The 22,614-nt window shown below is 39.9% G+C and overlaps 1 protein-coding gene across 4 annotated transcripts in view; it reads left to right on the forward strand.

The window, feature by feature from the left end:
- The first annotated feature begins 526 nt into the window (after positions 1–526).
- Positions 527–22,614, forward strand: part of znf608 (zinc finger protein 608) — a 90,652-nt gene continuing 68,564 nt past the window's right edge. For 2 of the 4 annotated variants that reach the window (XM_060837768.1, XM_060837789.1), the window contains exons 1-2: positions 1,150–1,515; positions 2,167–3,282. In XM_060837768.1, the coding sequence (XP_060693751.1) occupies positions 2,353–3,282 (930 nt within the window). In that variant the 5' untranslated portion in view covers positions 1,150–1,515; positions 2,167–2,352. Of the gene's footprint in view, positions 872–1,149; positions 1,516–1,751; positions 2,004–2,166; positions 3,283–22,614 lie in introns of those variants that run through there. The other 2 variants (XM_060837776.1, XM_060837781.1) reach the window with 2 other exon arrangements.

Genomic DNA, 22,614 nt, shown 5'->3' on the forward strand with positions numbered 1-22,614 from the left:
CAGTCACATTGGCACAGCACTTGATGTAAAACAAACAAATGCATTTTCATATCACACGAAGATCAGGGCAAAACCGAACCAATACCGATCGTAAGTACATTGTGCAATAACCTGAGTGTGAAGTTTTACCAATCCCACCAGACAATCGTCTCTTTTGGCAAGACAAGTAAGCGCTTTTCAAAGTTCTAAAAAATAAAACTTTACTCCCTGTCCCCAATTTTGAACAAACTCGAGGAGATTACTGAATACGATAAGAGTTTTGATTCATCTTGTTGATTTGAAAATTGTGTCCGGGTGCTGTTTCCTTTTTTTTGGTTTTACTTCCACGGTTTTTAAAAGAGGAAACAAATTTGGCTGTTGGTCCCTCGTGACACCTACCGTGCTAACTTGAGCTTGTAAATAGCTGCAAGTTTTTTTTGCTGAAGTTGACTTTAATAAGCATTTACAACTGTCGATCACGAACGCTTCCCCTCCCCTTTTTTATTGCTGATATGAAAAGAACGTGCAGCGTGTTCTGAAGATTTGTGTTTAATCTCACCCAGGCGATAAGAGCTCCCTCAGAGATTTGACCCCCCTCCTTCCCTCGATCAAAATTACAGATTTGAAGTTTTCCCCGATTTTGTTTCTCTCTAAGGCGAGATCAGTTTTCTGATACGCTTGTCACCGATTTTTGTTCTCACGTCAAGCTACAGGGAATCTTGGATTCACGTGATTGAAGCTCGAACAGTAACAAAATAGCTGCTTTTAGATGGTTGGTTGTTGAAACCTCCCCCTTCAAATCCATCAACAATTCATTACAGCTTTTAGCTCTAAACGCCAGCTAATTAAACTGTGTAGCTCCTAATCCGAGTACAAGATGACAAAAAAAATGGTAAGCAGACAATCGTCAACGTTTGCAACAAACCGGTGCTGCTGATATAAGATTTTTTTTCACTCCTTCCTCCTCTCCCCACCCCCCCCCCCCACCCCCTTTTCCTTCTCCCCCTGTCCTCGTCTTGTTGTATTTGAAGCTGTCGATTATGAAATTACCACATGATTGACTGGCGTCGTTTCCTCGCTTAATTTGTATGTTTGACACTGTTTTGAGAGACGATGGTGCCACGTCCGGACAAAATGTGTAATCCAGTCCAGGTTTCTGCTGTTATTTTTTTTACCCTTCCCTAATTTATCCCAGGGTTAGCACATTCTGTCTTCTTTCAACCGGACGCTTGTAGTTTTCCTTTCTTTCCTCTCTATGCTATAATCATTTACTGATCACGATGTTTCCAAAAGTGTGCGGTTAAGGCGGAATGTGAAGTTTGGAAACTTTTATTTTTTAAAAAAATTTTGGACCTGTAAATCAAATCTTTTTCTTAAGAAATCAATGTATATCCCCATGCATGTGGCTATTGTTGCTCGGGACGCGAGTGTGGACTTTAATTTTTTTTCGTGCTGGGAAAAGGCACGGAATCCGGACTGTGTGCCAGGAGAAAGGAGGAGGAGGGGATCGAAGTGAAACATTGACTTGGCGATGAGGTTCATAATGTTTCTTCCATTCTGATATTAGCACAAGTTGTATAGCATGGGTGATGTATGGGGAAATGTTGCAATTTTTTTGTGTGTGTATGGGGAGGGGGTTTAATGCGGGGAAGAGATGTTTGAATGATTTGTTAAGGTAAGAGTTGCAGCTACCCATGATGCATGCTTTTCAGACTTTGAATGGTTACACTGATCTTTGTCAAACAACCTCATTTGCGGTCACTGAGGCCACCTTGGTGCAGAGCTCATGGAGCGCGAACGGGCGGTGATCCATTTCCAGCAATGTTTTTAAACGCGTCTCTTTTGCACCATGATAACTTTCTCAGATGTTCGTGTTTGGCAAAACAAAAAAAAATCAAGTCTGTGTCTTTTTTTTTGCCTTCCCCCCCCCCCCCCCGTATGTTCTTTTATGTGTTTTTTTTGGTTATCCTCTCTCATTTGGGTTGGTGTGAAATTACAAAGGTCAACAATGAAGCAGGGCGACTGTAAGGACCTATATATATATATTCTTTTAAAGCCATATAATCGGATTGTCTTTTAATATTGGGAAATTCAAGTCAGACTCACTCGCTGAAAAAAAGAGTGAGGAAAGAAAGCAAAATGTTGGTCTCACCCAACAACCGATTCATTAGTTTTATCTTTTTGCAGGAAGTAATTTATTCGTGCGTGTGGATCGTGTGAGTCGAAAATAAGGGAAATATCTATCTCTCTGTCTCTTTCTGTATAAAATAAACACATGAGAGGGTTGAAACACGTGGCGGAGAAGCGAATGTCCTCCCACATCCAAAGCAGCGAAGTTCATCCAGTTTTTATCCAAGCGATCCCATCTTCAGGATGTCAGTGAACAGTTCCATTGCTACGAGTAAAGGTGTTGATTCAAACGCGGTTGATACTTACGACAGTGGCGATGACTGGGAGATCGGAGTGGGGAATCTGATCATCGATCTCGACGCGGATCTGGAGAAAGACAGGCAGAAATTGGAGATGAATAACTCGAGTTCGAGCAGCGGCGGCATTGCAGCCCCGGGCAGTGGCAGCAGCAGCAGCAGCAGCAAGGACTGCGGGGCCAGTGTCACAGCAGCTTCAGCCCTTTCGGAGAGCCTCAAATTCACCTCCTCTTCGGTCCAGCCTCCCCCGGGCAATCCCCACAAGGAGACTGGCAAATCCAAAGTGAAAAGAAGCAAAACTTCCAAGGATGCTAATAAATCTCTCTCCTCCGCCGCACTGTATGGGATTCCTGAAATTAGCAGTGCTGGCAAGAGGCAGGAAGTTCAAGGGCGCCCTGGAGAGGTTTCTGGCATGAATTCAGCCCTGGGTCAAACAGTGAGCAGCAGCAGCAGCAACAGCAGCAGCGGCAGCGCTGGTTGCAACAATAATAACAATAACATTAATAATAACACCGCCCTTGGCAATTGCACTAAAAACAAAGAGGAGAAAGCGGGCAAGGGCACGGGCAGGGGAGGCTCGAAGCGGGATAAGGAGGCTGCCAGGTCTCGCAAGGATGGCAATAAGCAGGAGGTGGGGGTGCACCCTGGACAGCACCCGATGTCAGCGCCCGTGACACCCGCTGCCCATCTCTTTAATTTCGGTGCCAAAAGCGGCGGCAGTTCCTTACAGTGCTGCGGGGAGCCCCCAGCCCGCATCCAGGACATTAAAACCACTCTGGAGTCAGGAATACTGAGCAACCCTGTCGTTCTGAAAAAGGATGATGAAGAGCATGACGAGGAGAGTGTCCGACCCATCAAGAAGTTGAAAACTGATAAGGTAATTTGCACTTTATTTTTTAAAAAAGTTATTGATGATTTCTTTGTTTTTCTTTAAATGATTGCTTTATTCCATGTGATATGAATGCTGCACTAAACTGAGAATCTCCCAGGGCTGACTTAAATATCAGGGCAATATTTTTGATGTTTCAATTCGAGCATCCGCCAATTTTTGTGGCTGGAGGTATAAAATAATTTGCGGTTGCATTTCTTAACAACTGTCCCAAACGCCTCAAATTATAATGCATTTTTGCAATAATAATTATGATGCAGCTTTTTTTGGAAAGCATGAATAAGTGAGAACGTCAACGTTTTCGCTTTTTTTAAGTAACAGGCTGGTGTTATGGTTATACATATACACAAACAACGGAATCACCGCCGCAGCTGGAGAGAAATGAGGTTATTGTAATCACTACTATTTGCCTGAAGGATGGGGGAGGTGCTTTGTAATCAAATACAACAGTAAACGTCTTCATAAAAGCTGGGCTAGCCTTGCCTTCTTGGGATGCAGAGATGGTCGATATGATGCCTGACATTTTGCTAACATGGGTTTTGTAGATGCAGTGTGAAAAGGAAGTTTGGCCTTCGCTTCCATTGTTAGTATGCAACCTGGCTTTTGATATGTTGGTGGTTATCCAAATACTATGGAATTTCTCAGTAGGCTCTGATCCATTGTTTGCTGGATAATTATTGGGGTTGGGAGGGTGTGGTGGTGGTGGGAAGTGTCACTGGAATTGTGCTATTTTAAGATATAAGACACTTAGTGAAGGTAACAGTTTTACAAACTATGCCCTCACTATCCCTGAATAAGTTCTGCAAGTTTCTTATTTTTAATAGGCATGTTTAGATCAAGGCTCTAAAACTGCTTTGCATTGTTATGAACAATGAAGCTTTTGTCATACATGAGTTTAAGTGAAGAAAACATGAAAAGATGAGTGCTTTCAGAATAATTACTTCCTTTTAATATAATTTGTCGGGTACCTTGTAGTCCACTTTTCAGCCTTTCCCTTGCCATTAGACTCAATAAATAGATTCCCTGTAATGGGAATTGGTCAGTTGTGTCAGAGAGAATTTTGTTCCTGTGTATAATAAAGTGAATTCCTAGCTTGTAGAGGTGGTGACCTTTGCAATTCTGCTGATACTACTGTTGGAAACTTTAGACAGAAGCAAGATTGGTTGGCTTGAAAAACGGTATTTTATTTGATTAATTTTATTACTGGTGGAACAGTTTCAAGGAGACATTTGAGATGTTAATAAAGATTTAAACAGTAAGGTGCAGAGGCTAATGTTCCATAGTCTATTAGTCATGAGAAGGGTATCTAAACAGATTCAGAATGAAGGAGAGATTGGCAAACGGTTTGACATGCATGACAACTCCCCAATCAAATCGTTTTATTTTGGTCTCCAGCAGACTGCAAATTGGGAGCCGTTTTAATCTGTTTTAAATATCAAGATAACTTGCTCTAATCTGTTCTTTACAATGGCTGTGGTTAAAGTTTCAAGACCATTTGATTGAATTCGCTGGCTGTGTAGAATGCAGAAAGCATTGCTCCCTGCACCCCCAAGCGTTTTTAATCTTTCAGCCAAATGTTCAGATTCAACAGTTTTGTTTAGCAGGCAATCTGTACATTTTCAAATCCTAGAGGCAGGTGTCATGGCAACAGAGATTAGAGTGGTGTGGTTTCACTCCTCTTATTTCTCCCTTATTTATACCTCAAATAGTCTCCTGGGGAAAATGTTTTAGTGTGTCTATTCCTCAAAACAATCAAATCAGTGTTCAAAACCAGTGCCTGCTGATATTCAGTCAGTGGGTCATACACAAAAATGTCCAGTATCGTACTGCCACTTGCTTGTCTTGATTCTTCCCAGATATAATTGACAAGCACATTCTATTCATTCTAGCACAGCCTGTTTTCCTTTTGACTGCTCCAGAGATCATTCAAATTTAAATCTGCAGCATACACAATATATGACTCGAAGGAAATGAAATGGTACTAATACATAACCTGTGCTTTTAAAGTATACATTTGTGTCTTGTACTTGTTTTTTATTTGAAAGGTGAAGGCACGTTTTGTTAAACTGTGTTGTAACAAGCTGTGAAATATTTATACGTTTGTACGTTCGTCTGGTTTAAATGAGGTTGAAGAGAAATGTGTCCAACTAAACTTGTGTGAGTAGCAGGTTGCTAAATGTATAAGCTAAATTCTTATGAGTTATAGCCATTGGTTAATCTCTGCAATGTGTTTGCAGGTTTATTCTTGGTCTGTTTATTCTATTCGTTTGCTGCAGTTAGTCATGTAAAACATGATAAATTGGGACCTATTAAAACTAATTATTTTTGTGACTCTGTTTCTGCATGCCTTTTATGCAAAAAACCACAAGTATGTTGTAAAACCTGCCACTCCCTCCAAGTATTGCTCAAGTGAAAAGCAGCCTATAATTTGAGTTGTTTGAGCTATTTCTATGTAGCCCATTTTTGTGGTTTAGCTGTTGCTAACATGTCTGATTTAAGTAGACTTGGCAGGACCAGTAACCACTCCTAGTAGTTGGCAAAATCCTTCTAATATAGGATTAGCTAATAAAGGCTTGCCAATACCAAGTCCTTCACCAGAAGTAAATAAAAGTTTGCACTTTCATTTATCCAGCCAATGAAATAGAATTATGTATTTGATTTGCTTGAGGTAGGGCATTAAAAATGTGAACAATCACTCGCTAGATTAATTAATTTAATTGTTAAAGTATGTTACTGGAATATAGAGCAAAACTGAAAAACCAAACCAGTTTTAAACACCACATTGTAGATTTCTAACTAGGATTGACAGTTGACTGTAAAAAACATGATGCGAGTGCAGGCTTGAGAGTTCTCATAAGGCTTGTTAATATCTCAGGGTGGAATTTGTCACCCTTTGAAAGTGATGCAATGATACATTTCACAGCTGAGAATTGCATTCACAAATGACTTGACATACATTAATGCTAGCAACTATTTTTCAGCTGCATTAGACCAATAAATGGAAAGGAATAGTATTGAGAGCAAGTTACAGCCAGAAGCATATTTTCTACTGTGCCTTTTGTGCTAGACTTTGTTCCTGCTGATTAATTGATTGAAACACACATTTGCCTTCCTGTTCTTTGTATACTCCTGTTACTTGTCTGTTACAGTCTGTAGCAAAGGACTGTAAGTGGTAAGCAGTCGTTAATGAAGAAAACAAAGGACAGATTTGTTGAATGTGAGCGGTTTAAAAGCTGACTCGAAACTCTGCAAGAAGAGATTTGGCTGGTGAATGGTACCACAACTAGCACGAGTCCCTGTAGAACAAAAAACCCTTCAGTCTACTTAATGCTTTGTAACTTTGAATAGTGTGACCAGAGCTTTTCGGAAAGGGTGAATGAGCTGGTGGCCTTTGACTGCTGAGAACCTTCTAGACGAACTTGTTGTAACCTCCCAAGATCTGTGAGACCAAAGTGCTATAGATGTTATTTTGCTAATAAGCTGTTTTTAAAATTTCATTTGCAAGGTGGTATGCTTTTAAAAATCATACCATTACACATAATTTTAAAAGGAGACCATCAAAACGTATTGTAAAGTACAATTTTATGAATTTACTATTTATGCCGTAATAGTTATTTTGATATGTTACGGCAGGGAGTATCGTACATAGGTGGGCTGTGAAATGCCTAAGGATCTCCTGAGATCATAAGGGGCTCTGTAAAAATGCACACCTTTTCATTAAGCAAAATTGAAGATCCCAAGTTTTAGTTACAGGTTTCTGAGGACTGTTAGGGGAAAGTAAGTCACCCGGGTCGTCTGGGAGAAGAAATATTTGTGTATTCTTTAAATGTTGAGGACTTTTTGTGGTATAAGGACACAGCTATTCATGTGCGATTGGTGGTACCTGAGCAATGTGGGCTATGGTGAGATGATCGCAGAATCGGGTGAAGTGTTCAGCAAGATCCACCTGGACATCAAGGTCATCTTAGCTCATCTTATATGCTTTTCTCAAGTGGTATGGTGAGACCTTGTTAGGCCAGGTTGAGTTCTCAATTGATGTTCGTTATTGCTTGTTCAATCCTTTGCTATCAGTCCAACCTGATCTTAACTAATCACACAGGGGAAGGAAGTGGCCTAATGGTATTGTTGCTGGGCGATTAATCTATTGACCCAGCTGGTGTTCTCCGGACCCAGGTTCTAATCCTGCCATGGCAGATGCTGGAAGTTTCAATGAAAATTGAAGTCAATAATGACTGGAGTCTCATAATGAATGTGAATCCATTGCCAAAATAACTGTGGATGCTATAAATCAGAAACAGAAGTTGCTGGGAAAGCTCAGCAGTTCAAGCAGCATCTGTGAAGAGAAATCAGGGTTAATGCTTTGCTTCTGAGAAATCCCAAATGTGAACTCTGATTTCTCTTCGCAGATGATGCCAGACCTGCTGCGCTTTTCCAGCAATTTCTGCTTTTATTCATGAATTCACTGCTGATTGTTGGGAAAAGCCCAACTGGTTCACTAATGTCTTTTATGGAAGGAAATTGCTGCTCTTACCTGGTTCTGGTTGACATGTGACTCCAGACTCACAGCAGTGTGACTGACTTTTAACTGCCCTCCAAGAAAATTAGGGTTGGGCAGCAAATTCTGGCCTGGCCAGTGACCTCCACATCCTGTGAATGAATGAAAAAAAACCTCACCGTCACTGAGTCAGAAAATTTTGACATGGAAACCAGGGCAGGTTCTTGGTGGGTTCAGCTTGCCGCTTGATCCAAAGGCCATCCTTGTAGGTTATGATGCCAACATCTTGGTCATTGCCCAGGGGCGCCATCCACACATACACAGTGGCATCCTACATGAGCACCAGCCTCTTTAAACCCTCGTGGCACATCTCTAATCCACCTATAGGACACTTCTCTACTTGAGTGCAATCATCACTGTAATGCTGCAGTAGGGATACTTTGTGCTCAGGACCACATGCTAGCTCATGGACTGGGGCTGACTGCATCTCTGTCTTTTTGCTTGCTGTTATAGTGCTCTCCTACTCTTGAGTCCATCTGGAATGTCCACAATATCCCTGCCATGCATTGCATTGCCTTGCTTTCCTGTGCATTGCTACCTCATCTACAGATGCCATGCTCATATTATCACCATTGTGCTGTGTGGTTTAGCACCAGCATGAAGACAGGAAATGAGCCAAAGTGTCAGTAGGCATCAGGTCCAGGCAAGGGTATAGACCTCGCACATGGGGTCCCTGCATAGTAAGTTGAGGGCAGGCTCCCATCCTAGTCTAGGCTCTGCTCAGGCAGTCAGAGTCCTTTCCTGATAAGGGGTAATGAGCCAAATGAATAGTGGCATACCACTGGTCTAGAGCTTAAAAATGTGTTGCTGGAAAAACACAGCAGGTCAGGCAGCATCAAAGGAACAGGAGAATCGACGTTTCGGGCATAAGCCCTTGAAGAAGGGCTTATGCCCGAAACGTCGATTCTCCTGTTCCTTTGATGCTGCCTGACCTGCTATGCTTTTCCAGCAACACATTTTTAAGCTCTGATCTCCAGCATCTGCAGTCCTCACTTTCTCCTACCACTGGTCTAGACCCTATTGAGGACTGTTTTGGTTCTGAAACAAGAGAGAGGCAGGTTCCACGGAAGATGAAGGTGGGTGTATGGTTGTCTAATGGCTGTAACAGCTATTACTGTTGGTGTTTTCCTGAGTGAGTGAGTGTGCAGCAAAGGGTGAGTGGTATTGCACATTGAGGTGAGTGAGGGTGAGTGGAGAAATAATTCAATCCATTAGTGAGAGTGTTGGGGCATGAGCCTCAGTTGGAGGTGAATCCAAAGCAGAGATAGTGAGGATGAGATATTGGAGCAGTTATGGTGGCAGAGTGAAGAAGGACAGTGAACGTGTTCCTATAGTGCTGAACATTCCTTCAGGCATTTAACCTGGGTGGTAATCTTGGAACAGGCTGGAATGATCTAGTAGGAGAAAGTGAGGACTGTAAATGCTAGAGATTAGATTTGAGAGTGTAGTGCTGGAAAAGCACAGCCGGTTAGGCAGTATCCAAGGAGCAGGAGAATCAACATTTAGGGCATAAGTCCTTCAACATGAAATAATCTGGTGTCATGGCCTCCACTGGTGGTCCTGTGGCAAGAGGAGGCCCCATCTGTGCAGCGCACATCCATTAAGAATTTCAGGACTATGCCTGCAAAGGAGGTGGGGAGCCTAATTACCCCTGTGTGTCATGTCAGGGGCAAATGTCAGAAACTCCCAGTTGACAGGGTTTATCCCATGCGCAATGACCTTATAAGTATTGTATGCCGGTAGCAGGGATGCCCTGAATGGAGGGTTGTGGGAACAGCGTACGTTAGATGTGATGGAAATCGAACATGATACTCACATAAATGGCAAGAAAACTCACTCACCCTCACAGCAAGAATCAATCCACCAAACCCAACACGACTAGTGGTTTGCCAAAAAAATTGTAAGCTTCAGGCCTATGACTATGGAGTCTGAAATGTGAATCGACCTTTTGTCCCCTTCAGCCATTCATTTACATCAAGTCACAAACATCACCTTAATTTATTTCACAAACCTTCATTGATCTTGGCCATGGAAATTTTGTTTAATCAAACATTACCGATGCTAAACTCGAAATAGAGCGTAATATCACAGAGCAAATAATGCTGCAAAGGTTGCCATCTGTGGAGAGAACAGCCAAATTAATATTTCAGGTGGGGACTCTTCACCAGAATGCTGACTTTTTTTTCCGCCAGTGCAGTCTGACTGACTGGATTGTTTCCTACATCTTCTATTCCTGTTTAAAATTAAATTCTGTTGATTGTTAAAATGTTCAAGCCTGGTGTTTTATGTGGTTATCAAAATCATCTACAATTATCAACATTCATTAGGAGAAATCTGCTGCTGGTTGGTGTGTGAGTACTTCATTGCAATGTCTCCACGCCCCCATCCCCCAAAGAAATTAGTTTTTTGGCTGCAGACTCTGAGCAATGGATAGCAATCACTGTTCTTTGTTCGAGGTCTTTTTATTGAGGCTAATGACTGGTCTTGTGCCGCTCCAAGATAAATGACACTATCTCTGAGTGGGCTGACAGGAAACAGACATGTTAATAGTGAAGCTGCAGGGAGGATCTTCCCCGTTCCTTGCAAAAGAAAAGGCAGGACCTCTAGTTGTGATCATTAGCGCATAATGCATTCCTGCTTTTCCCATGTGGGTCAAGGTAATTAGAAGCATAATGGTGTGTTTTCATATGGATGTCAAATCACTGCAATGACATTCTTAATTTCAATTTATCCTGAATCATTTTAGGAAAGATTTTTTTTCCTCTGTGGTGGTCTACATCTCTTTGAAAAAGAAAAGGTTTCAGGTCATTTTGTTCTCTACAGCTTGATGTGTTTTTCAAAAAGCAAAAATAATATTGTTAAGATGACACCCACTTTGCCGCAATGACTACTATTTGTATCACACATATGTATGAGCTGGAAAGATTTGGGCTTTGCAGTTTTTAAAAATAAACATATTCTGATTTTTTTTCATGGTATCTGATATAAGCAATGAGAAATTAGAGTTTTGTGTTTTTCTCATATGTTTTCACTCTCAGTGGAATCTGTTACTTGTCAGTAGCAGATGATGACCCTGATTGTAGAGTTTTAGTTGAACACAGGATCTAAAATGAAGTAGCATGGAAGTGAGATAGGAAATCCATCTGTGTAATCAAATCTTGCAGCCAGCTAAGCATAAAGCTCGTCCTTGAGCTTAGATAAACCCTGACAAACACAAACTCTCCAATCCTTATTGAAAGCCATAGGCTGGAAGTATCTTTATGTACAGAGATTGACTCCACAAGTAAAATAAAATCTGTCAAGTTTTCAAGTACAACAGTGGTAATCTATTAAAATGTCTAATCTAACTTTCACTATCATTTTAAGTTAACATAATACATGATTTACGGTATAGCAGTTTGTCAAATGGACAATTTCTGTGTTTCCCAAAAACGTGATGGAATTGTTTGAGGTTGTTCAAAATGAATACTGTGGTGGTTGTACATTTTCTTTCTCTTCCTTTCTCCCACACTGTGGCTCCGTATGGAGAATGAAACAGCAGAATGAAACTGTGCATGTGTGCTTTTGACCAGCTGAAAGTCATATATCCTACTTTTTGAAAGGAAACTCGATTTACGCATTGTGAAAAATGTGCCCGAAAAGCGTATTCAGCAGGTTAAATAGCTGCTTGAACCAGGATTTTAATTCAGCAGCTTGGAACATTAACTGGGGTGAGATCTTCAAATTGGATAACCTTTGTTAGTGAAGAACAGAAGATCAGGCCAAGTGATAATTTGCCACTAAAGGGTATTAAAGTAGAAGGACAGCAGTAATAACCAAAGGCTTCTTTGTGTCCATGATGGTTTTTAGTGCAGTGTGTCTGTTGCTTTTTTCTCTTTAATCCAAACTAAATGGTCTTGGCAAGTTGAACAAAGCCTTTGCATTTGAATGAAAGGTTGTAAAACTATTCAGACATTAATGCATGGATTAAATGTGGATTGGCTGACAATAGGGCTGTTTGTATCATTTTTTGGGAGCTAAAAGCAGATTCGTGAGGGGAGGGGGTGATGCATTTCTCTGGGGTCACATGTCAGAATTGCTGTTCCATTAGTAGGTTTAGCAGAGGGTGTGAATTTTTTCTGTTCAAGGTTTTAACTAAACTGTTCAATTTTTCTAACACTGGGCAATGTTTAAATGCTAATTTAGAAAGGAACCTTTATTTTACCACACAAAAGGTATAATAGAAATTATAAAACGTATAAAAATCTGTAGTTTAGGTTACTAGAAAACAGATTGTAGAATACACTCCAGATATATATTTTCCCATTGTTATACTGTTTCATATAAAGTTAAATGAGCTCTGCTGCTGTTTAACTTTTTAAAAGTTGCTTTGTTAAAGACCAGAATGGTTAGTGGTCCCTTGATAAATGGAGAGATTGAGACTATTATCCCGTCTTTTTCTTCTGCGTTTCGAAGTTGAGCTTCACTGCAGATAGAAATACAGTCAAGAACTCCGCATTTGCGTTTAATTTAGAGAGGATGTTTCATGTAAAAAAATGGATCTAGGTGTTTCCTCTTCAATTTCTCACATTTCCAGTTCATATTTTACACTTTATTAAATAAACGAAAGACAATTAAGCCATTTGATGTGAAAACTTTTTACAACTGTTTGAACGGATGTTGAACAAGAATCATGTTTTCAATGAGTAAGAGGCTGAAAAATCCCATTCCTGACTGTACAAGGACATGCTTCCTCAAAGACAGTGGGTAAGCATCTTAATAAATTTGGTTTTTTTTTGCCCTTTCAAATTTGACCCTAATAGAACCAGATTGCTTTGTACTAGTTTAGCTTTATCAAAGGATGTATTTAATTTTTTTCAACTTTCTCCTGAAGTTTTCGCATGCGGTGCATTTAGCATTGAATATTGTCTAAATGGATTTGCATTGACAGGTGAAGCATTTCATCAAATTTTTATGCAGGCTTCTACTATACCCTCAATAGAAAAGCAGAGGCTAGGGAGAAATAATATGCAGTATTTAAGTCTCCTGTATATTTCTTTGTCATTATTAATTGTTACTGTCCAGATATGACACCCAAACCCGATGGGATATTTTATCTAAATCTACAGCTTTCTAGTAATGTTTCCCAGCACTCAGAAGTCAAGCTTGACTGGAATCTGTTTACTCATTATTTCAATCTGAGTTTCTAAAAAGTTGATCCTACTCTCCTTGCCCATTCTGCATCCTGCTGTTTGGCTAGTTGTCTGAATTTACATTTGCTGTCGAAATTCTAAACCAACCTTTCCCATGATGCTGTAGCAGATGCCAGACAGCAGAATATAAAGCAAGCAGCTGTTTCCATTACACCATCGCTATATTATCCTATACAATCTGTTTCCTCTGTAAGAACTCTCCTTGCTGACATTAGCATTCTCTGCAGGCTCTTTCAGTCTTTGTATCTTGGGGAATGCCTGTGTACTTTTAATTCTGGCGGCAACCCTTATTAGATTAATTTTCTTCATACATTCATTGTGAATAAACAAATCTGGTCGCCTTTCCTTACTTGCAACGTTGATTCTTTCTTTGTCTTGCACGCGTTGATTTTGGACAATCTTGCCTTTGTAAGGCAATGTCAAAAGGGCTTCAAAAGACCCATCCCTCTCTTCCATTTTCATCCTCAGCCTTGATCTTTCACTGCCCAATCTCCTGTTGTAAAATAATATATTACTAATGCACAAAGGGAGCTGTTCAACTTCCTGGTGAATAAAGTTACGGCGTACCATTGTTGCAAACGATTAGTTGCAAAGACCACGAATGTCAGGAGACAATTTCAATGTTAGCACGGAAGTCCTTTACTAAAGAAATGAATCGTTCAGGATAATATTTTGCTCTATTCAGAAGTCCTATATCCAGCTTTGATTTAGGAAACAACACAGTTGTACAAACTGAATAAGGTAAATGAAAATTCAGAAATAATTGTAGACAAACTAGTGTGAAACAATAATACAGAGACACCTGATAGACTAGGAAAGGTGGAAAGGATATTACTGCGGTTGTATAAATATTTGTGAAATTAGTGGTTTTGTTTTGAAAATTGAAAATCAGCCGATGAGTGTGCATGCAGCAATTTCTTTGTGGACTTAAGTATTTCTCACTTCTCTCTGTAACAATTCTGTTTCCATCTTAATTCTTGGAAATTAAGCTTTAAAGATCAGGATTCTTAACATTAAATAGAATCTTGTCAAAAGGTAAAAGGGAACTTGGTACGTAGTAAAAATAGTTAACTCTAGAAGGCATACATGCAGATGAACATTGTAATTAGGCAGTTTCAATCGTAAAATGTTGGTTGCATTTAAAAGCCAAGGGAGATCTATTTTGATAAAATTAAAGCTAACAGTGTTCCAAAGATGAGATCGTATTCTTAAAATTAGAGGTTAGCTAGTGAAAGATTACTTTGTTTTATCAGAAGGTAAATGGATGGCATATTTCATTTTACTAAAATACCGAAAGCAAAATAAACTGAGTTATTATTATTCTGTAATGGGAGAAGTCATGTGTGATTAGTGTAACATTTTTAATTCCAGTCCCTGGGCACTTAAATTGCCTCTGGCTTTTTAAAGCTGTCAGTTTTTTGCTTCCCACTGCCATCTTCTTTACTGTCATTGGCTTTGCTGTTTACAGCTTCTGCCGAAGACATTCATAAATTATGAGCAGTGCAAACATTCAAGGGTCCAGGGCAGCACAACGTATAATGAACCTCAGGGGTGTTCCCTTGGATCAAAAAATGTGGTGTACAAGATTATCACAACACTGAAGTTTATTTTCATTTTTGCTCTTAGTACAATGCTTGCAGCACTGATACAATGACCATATCAATGAATTGGGATGTGTATTAGTTAGGGAGAAAGGCCCTGAGTATGGATTCAAAGCATGGCCCCCAATACGAGGGCAAATGGAGGTGATGGGGACATATGTGGAGAATGTAAATGAACAGAGAATTTAGAGGAAGTTTTGCTGAAGAAGGATACAGAGCTGGCTGGGTTGGAGTGGACGCAATGGTGTGGTTGAAACGCAAAGTTGCTAATTTTTAACTTGATGCCTTAGATTGATTATAGAACTGCAAGATTAGGGGTTTTTGCATGAATTAGTTATGAGCAGCAAGAGTTTGGATTAGTAAAGCGTATGGAGGATCAGAGATCAATCAGAATAAGACTTTGATGAAGAGTCATCTACACTCGAATTGTTAGCTTGCTCGTCTCTCTCCATATTTGCTGCTTGACTTGCTGTGGGTTTTTTTTTGTTTCCAGTACCAATCAGAATAATACTGATCATGTCTAAAGGTTGCAGAGATACAGAGCTGAACATTAAACAGCCTTACTGGGTGTAATTTCAAGGAGGCTGGGTTTGCATGTAAAATAGGGCGGGTGCACCAAGCCACTACATTCCTGCCCATCCCTCAAACTGGAAGATGGTCAGGTGCTGGAATGAGCAGCTCACCCACTGTATGTAAGTGAGTAATGAAGGGGCAATCGAACTTGTTAAAATATAGGAGTAGGCAGCCCATTTTTAAACACCACAAAGGCAGAAAGGAAGTGGGTCATCACACTCTGGGAGGAGACAGGAAAACTGTGTGCATCAGGGTCACTCTACTAAGATACCACCCTGCTCTTCATTCCAGTCTGCCAGCCTGACAGAACCTGCCACCTACTTGCCATGACCTGTCCTTCCCTGGAGTCTAGAAATGCCTACCACTGTAAACCGTGGTAGGCATGCTCCTCTTCCTACAATCCTGGCAGTGTCTGTTACTGAGCTCTGGTACTACCAGGAGTGATGGAGTAATAGGGTGTCAGCTGCCAAGAGTGAGACTCCTCCCACCATCTCCCACTCCCAAGCGAGAAGTACATGTCCTTCAGTTAGCCAGTTCAGCCTGGCCACCACGGCTTATGGCTGCGAAGAAAACCAACGTTTGTTCCAGGGGCCAAGCATTCCCCCCACAATGAATTTGTACCTGTTGTTGTCAGTTTCAGTGGTAGATGAGCTGAGATAGGGCAGAGGTAAGTCATGACTTGGGGGTTAAATGAGGCATTCTTGATGATGGTGAAATTGGGTGTTTGGTTCAAGTTCAGATAGAATGCCAGGTTGATCCCACATCTGCAGAGATGTCACCAAGGTAGGGAGAGGGTGGCGATTTCAAAGATAGATTTTTGATGCAAATCTGGATGTGGACAGGCCAGATAAACTCGTCATTTCGAAGTTTAAAATAATTAAAGGCAGGATACTTATGTAAATGCTTTTACTGCAGGTATAATTTTTACATTGTACGCATATGCCTAAAGCTTAAATTTATGTTTTAAATATGCAGCAACATCAAGATTTCACTTTGCTAATAAGTAATCTAGGAGCAAAACCTGCTGTTGATAATGGATGGTGAGCCTGCATATTAGTTAACTAACAGGCTAGATAGAACATGTGTACTGATTAAAAAAAAATATTTAATAAGATGGGTGCCTCAGAATTTTATTGTCAAGGATCGTCTTTGTCAAAAAAGTGTTTGGAAGGCAAAGGGTTAAGTAATCAAGACAATCACAGTCATTACTCTGTCAGCTTGATGATGCTGCCCTTATCAAATATAGTCATATGAAGCTGAAATTTGCTTTATTGCCTTTTTAACCACACTAAATTATAACAGAGCCAATGAGCTTGCAGTTGGATGAGGGCCAACTGAAAAGAAGTGTATGAATGGCTTAATTGTAGAGCAAGATCATTTGTTTATAGAGAGAAGGTCCAATTTGTTAGCCAAATGTTGTTTGAAATGAGGCTGAGGAGGAGATAGAATTGGATGCAGTTGGGCTGGAAATGCAATAGCATTCCTAATTTCTGTTCAGGTGTCTCTAGTCTGTGCCTCTTCACCCCGTACTCTAGTCAAAACAGAAGACGAAATACATTCTTAATGGGTAAAGGCAATTCTTCATTGCACAGTAAGTGCTTTCAGGAGAACAAAGAATGGGGGATGGGCAATGACAGAGTACCTTCAGAAGCTGACGGAAACTTGTCAAGCCAAGCTGCTTCTAGCTGTTGGGCACCAGTTATTAGCAAAGTGAGTTTACAAGCACAGTGGAGAGAGTAGAGCAGGTGGAGGCGGATGGAAAAAATGTTCCATTCAATTAAAGTAAATCCTCGAGTTTTGATTTGAACTTTTTTTTGGAGAAAACATTATATGCTATAAATCTGCCATTGTTCCAGCACCCTAATTAATTAGTGACCTGTATTAATGGGTAGCTAGGATCTGAAGCGATTAATTTGCCGTGCTTGACATTTTGTGAATAGCTGTTGGACCAGGCTATGCTTATGTGGTGTGATCATTCTTTTTTTGTCATATGGACAGTTGCTGAGGTTGGCAATGATGTATAAAAATTTGAAATGGACTGTAAATCTTGAAACCAAACAATTGTGTATCAAATGCTTAAATTTACAGTCACATTGAATACTTGAGCCTTATGGAATTCTTTTTCATTTACTGAAGAAGGTATGGAATTCAAAGGCTTTTCAGTAACTGAAATGCAGTAACGCATTTCTTGCTAGTGATAACTAACATAATTCCTTGCTGTAAGTTTTCTCCTGAATTAGTAGCGCCTCTGCAGCTTTGCATTTTGTAATTGGTTGCACTTACCATGCACCACCATAAATCAGTGGCCTAATTACCATATGCAAGCATTAATTTGTATTGTGAATCACTGCTGAGCTTTTTGCACTGCTGCACTGCTCTCTCTTTGATGTTTTTACGGTTAATTGGAATGAAATGTTTCTTTCCAGAGGTAAAACTCATCATTATTACACTGCACTGTTATTGGTGTTGCAAATGAATGTGGTATCTATCTAAGCTGCATTGAACAATTTGAATGCTACATGTGTAAACAATGCTTCTTTTGACATGTCCTTCAATATTGTATGAGGTTTTTTTAGCAGTTCTGTTTTATCTTTGCACCAAGACTGTTGTCAATTCGGCAGAATGATGCCAAATTAAACTGTGCAGATGACACTTGATTGTGAGTCCTGTTTCTAATGTTAGATAGAACGGAGGAGGTGAATATACAATGAGGTTCAGTGTTTTGTGTTCAGAAATACAAGCTCACCCATTGTTTTGTTGCCTACTTGTCGAAAGACCAGGACCAGGATTATTGGGATGGTTTCCTGGCCCAATACCTGAAGAGCTGGTTGAGGATGTTTTGCTGCCAATACTTGGGAGTGTTAATACATGGAGATAGATGTTTTGCCCTTCACTACTGAGGAAGTCCCACCTCATCTGCTGCAAGCACTCAATGTCAATGGAGGCCGCCATGGAGGAGCCCTACTCCAATTCCTACCTCACCTGGACCTGAGTGAGGTCACTTTTCAAGCTTCCCGTCTACCCCTGATCTCTTCCTGCAAATTGAGGCTAGGTTGCAAATGGCCCACGTGGTCACGAATTGCCCACTCAAGAGCCTTAGTTGGGACAACAGTGAGAAGGCCAGGTGAAACCATCCCCATCAGTCTGAAAAATTGCGGAGAGACCTGAGTGAGTGCAGGAAACTTGATTCTCACATGGGAAAGAGCCAAAGCTTTTGGGTGGAAACAGATCATAATCCGATTCTGACCCATTTGCCATGGCTCGTTGAATTATATTGATGAGGATTATAGTGATGAGATTTTGGGTTGTACATACAGAAGTTCTAAATCTACCTCAGGAATAATGCTGTTTACTTGCAACAGCTGAGAACTAGCATTTGTCCTGATGAGATATTCAAATTGATCCCAATACTTTGCTCAAATAAGATGATTCATCCTGAAGATGATCAATTATCCTATTCTGAAAGGGCAGAGTCTCTTTTGAGAGCAAAGATGTTTCCTTTTTGGTGATTTATTTGGCACAGAAGGGTCAGGGAGCTATCTGGTGGTGCATCTATGACGAGCTTCACTTTTGGGAGAAGTATTGAGGCCAAAAAGACCATTCCAGTTAAAGTTGACGCTATACGAGGGAGATGGATGGAGCCTTCAATTTAGATTTGGGAGAAAAGAGGTTTTCTAATGCCAGATTTGCATCAATGACATGGATCCTCAAGAGTTATGAGACCTTGTCCCACCTCTGTCCACCCTAAATTTTAGACAAACGTTGTTTCCTGTGTCTGTGCAGGTGGTATAGAGAAGTTGACACCATTCCCATTTATTCAAACAGCTAAGATGACTCCACGTTTTGAGAATAACTTTCTTGAAAGTTTCATTGGTTATAGCAAAGACTGATTTAGGTCTTAAAAGAATTAATTTATTTTGGTAAATCCTGTCATTTCTATCCAGAAACCTTCATTTTGAATATTTTAGTCCACATAGTAATTTGATTAGATTAGATTAGATTACTTAGTGTGGAAACAGGCCCTTCGGCCCAACAAGTCTACATCAGAATCTGTGGCAGATTGAGTGAAATCGCTTTCATTATAACATCTATTAAACACACTAACTGATTGTACCGTTTTGCAAACAAAAGTATGGCTCTTTAACTTATTTTTATCAACTGCACACACCTCCTACAACCCCACCACAAATGCCCATTGGGTGGAACTGCATAGAATGGGAGCAATTATGTGTAAAATTACTTTTGTATTTTTATTGGATGTGGACCTTCACTGTTCACTACAAACAGACCTAGAATATTATTAAATCATCAGGAAGAGTGGGCTTGATAATTTCCTCAACTTTTGAAGCTGAAACAGGATGGCAGCATTTTCTTTAACTAAAATTCCATTGGAAGAGTATGATTCAATTCTGAGCAATACTAATCCTCCAACTCCCCATCCCCCACCATGCCAAATAGTGTACTGACTCAGCAACGATTAAGAGCATTATTAAGAGCTATTAGTCATAAAATGGACCATGTGATTGTTGTAAGACCTGCCCTGGCAGGCTGCCACAATCAAAAATGGTTGATTGAACAATACACTGCACTTAAAGTTTCCTCAAGCTACAGACAATTGATGTTGAGGAATATTTAGTCAAAATTGGGAACAGACACAAAGGTGCAACTTATCATAAGTTTCAATATTTTGTTGTTCAAAGGTAGTGGTGCTATGAGAGGCCTTGTTATTGCAATACAAAGAGTAGGGGCTTGTCTGTTACCATTATGTTAAAAAGATTTGCCTGCTTAGGTGCAAGAGTGCTTGTGGAATCAGGAAGTTTGCAGATCTGAAGAAGAACTCCCTTTGGCCTCAGTGTTTTACTGAGTTGTGCAGATTAGGAAAGTTTCAGATTTTGTTTCACTTCTGTGCTAAATTACCTGATCTCAGTGGGATAATACTTCAGGGAGAATGCTTATTGTTACAGTTTCCCTCAGTGCTCCTCAGCCAAGGAGCAGCGATATCACCTCAGGATTCTGGTTCTGATCATAATACAATTTACCGGTGAGTGTGCACTTGTGGACAATAGGTGAGAAGCAGGTTTTACAGTGATGCCTTTCTTTTGAAATAGCCTGCTGTTGCTAAGAATCTGCAGTTGCAAATGAAGAATGAGTACTTGAGAAACATCGAACAGAAGGTTCCATGGAGGGGAGAGAAAATTAGTGTGGGGTGTGGGATTTTCCATTTCCCGTGAACCATCTTTCAGAAGAAACACTTTGTTTTCTTTATCTAGAATAAGTTATATTTACAAGGGTTGGTTTTTAAACATGTACTTTTATCCTTTCCTCCAGTGTTGGGTGACATTTATATTAGTTCTTTTTGTGGGCATGAGTGAATCATTTGCTTTGCTGCATCTCCATAGCTTAAAGGAAACATAAACCTGGTTGGACTAATTGTGCTGAGTACAGTTGCTATGAAAGGCATTATTGTTCTGAATTAATTCCTTTCTCTGACAGAGAATATTGCTTAAAGATTTTGTGCAGAACCCGTGCTCATTTAGGAGACGGAGGAGGGAGAAAAAAATGGTTTGCACTTACTGGCTGTGCATGCATAATGGGAAGAATTGAGCTTATTGTGTGGTGCTTGTGGCTGTAAATCCTTGTGATGAGCAGCATTTGCTTTCTCAGCTTACCCACAACGTCTGTGACTAATTGAGTGAATGTGAAGATTGCATCCATATGTTAATTACAGATACCAGAACAATCTACTAAGCAAGGACTAAACAGCACTGCCGATCACATTTTTACCACTGTTTGAATATTTGTTTGTTAGAAGACGAATTTAACGCCTGTTCATGATGAGCATACTGAATCTATACATCATTTCTTTCAATGATGGGGACAGGGAGCCATTAAAGCTAACCTTTTAATGAAAAATTGTTTATGTTTTTCCATAATTAATTATCTGATAATGAAATTTGATACTGCACTATTTTGAGATGTGTATTTTTTCGAGATTGTCACCGTTAATTAGGGAGGAAAATTGTATTGTTTTCCTGTTGAAACGGGAATTAAAAATCACACCTTAATATGTAAAATGTGAGAGCCTGTTTTTGGAAACAATTATGTAATTGCATGCTATGAAGAATAATGTATTCAATTTTTTTCGTTCTTTTCTTCAATCCTCACCCTTTGGCTACAGTTTATGCTTTTCTGTGCTCAACATTCCAAGTCTCTTAAAATCTCTACATGTTTAATGCTGACTGACGCTATTGACCTTGTAAATCTGTTGCAATGAATTCAAATCAGGAGGTAACTGTGCGGAGCAAGTGTTGCAGTCCAGGTCATTAGAGCTGTATTAGCAATAGGGTTTAAGGGAGGGTGAAAAACTCACAATTATTTGTCCTGCTGGGAGTTACCAATGGTATCCTAGCTGAAAGTAATAGATTTACACAAATTTTGGTGATACTGCATTTGGTAGTTTATATTGCATGCTGAGAGTGGGCTGAAAGAGCGCTGAAGATTATAAATTTTAAAAATCCATCTGTGTTCAAAATTATTATTCACAGCCTAAAGATGGGCAAACATGTAATTTAAGTCAACTTATTGTCTACTTAAGACTTACAACATTCAATTTATTCGATATTATGGATACACAACTGAGATAAAATTATCCCCCATGTATTAAATAATAAAAGTCTGGAACTGTCTGAATTTCAGGACATTCATTACAGATTCTACCTTATCAGTGCAGGACATCAGTACATGAAGAATTTGCACCTTGATATGACTACAGTTGTTTTGTCATGTTTTGAGTCAGCATCCTTAACTGCTATTATCTGAATGCATACTTCTGGTTTCTTTATGTTTTCAGGAAACTGGGCGCTGTCATGAAAAAGGAATGATAATGGGATGAAACAAAACAAATGCTTTTAAAAGTACCCAGCCTCTAAATGCTTGTTAGAGTGTAAGGACAAAAGTAACTCCGGAGTCTTACGATTTTAAATGTTACAGTGATCGCAACAGTGCTTTTGAAAAGGTGGAAGCTATAGACTTTGTAGTCAGTGCCAGTTTCTTTCATGGGATAGTTTCGTGGAAAAGGCTGGAGGAAATGCTTTACATCCATGGCTGAATCAGCCTGACAAGCACTCACACCGCCCCCTCCTCTTATTAATATTCCTTTTGATGTGCGCTTGTAAAACAGAGGATTGCCTGTTAATCTGCTGGATCTCCGGAGCTTTTGGCACTTACCCATAATTGATGTGTTCACATGACTACTGTCGGAGTACTAATGATTAGATTGGTGGTGGGACTGTAATATCTTATCGTTAAATTAATGTCACCTTTTTAAGAAAATATTCTGTAGAAGCCTTGCTATTAGACTGAGGTAATTACAAAATGCCCAAACACTTTCCTGATGCTT

The sequence above is a fragment of the Hemiscyllium ocellatum genome, chromosome 2, assembly GCF_020745735.1.
Source record: "Hemiscyllium ocellatum isolate sHemOce1 chromosome 2, sHemOce1.pat.X.cur, whole genome shotgun sequence".
NCBI lineage: Eukaryota > Metazoa > Chordata > Chondrichthyes > Orectolobiformes > Hemiscylliidae > Hemiscyllium > Hemiscyllium ocellatum.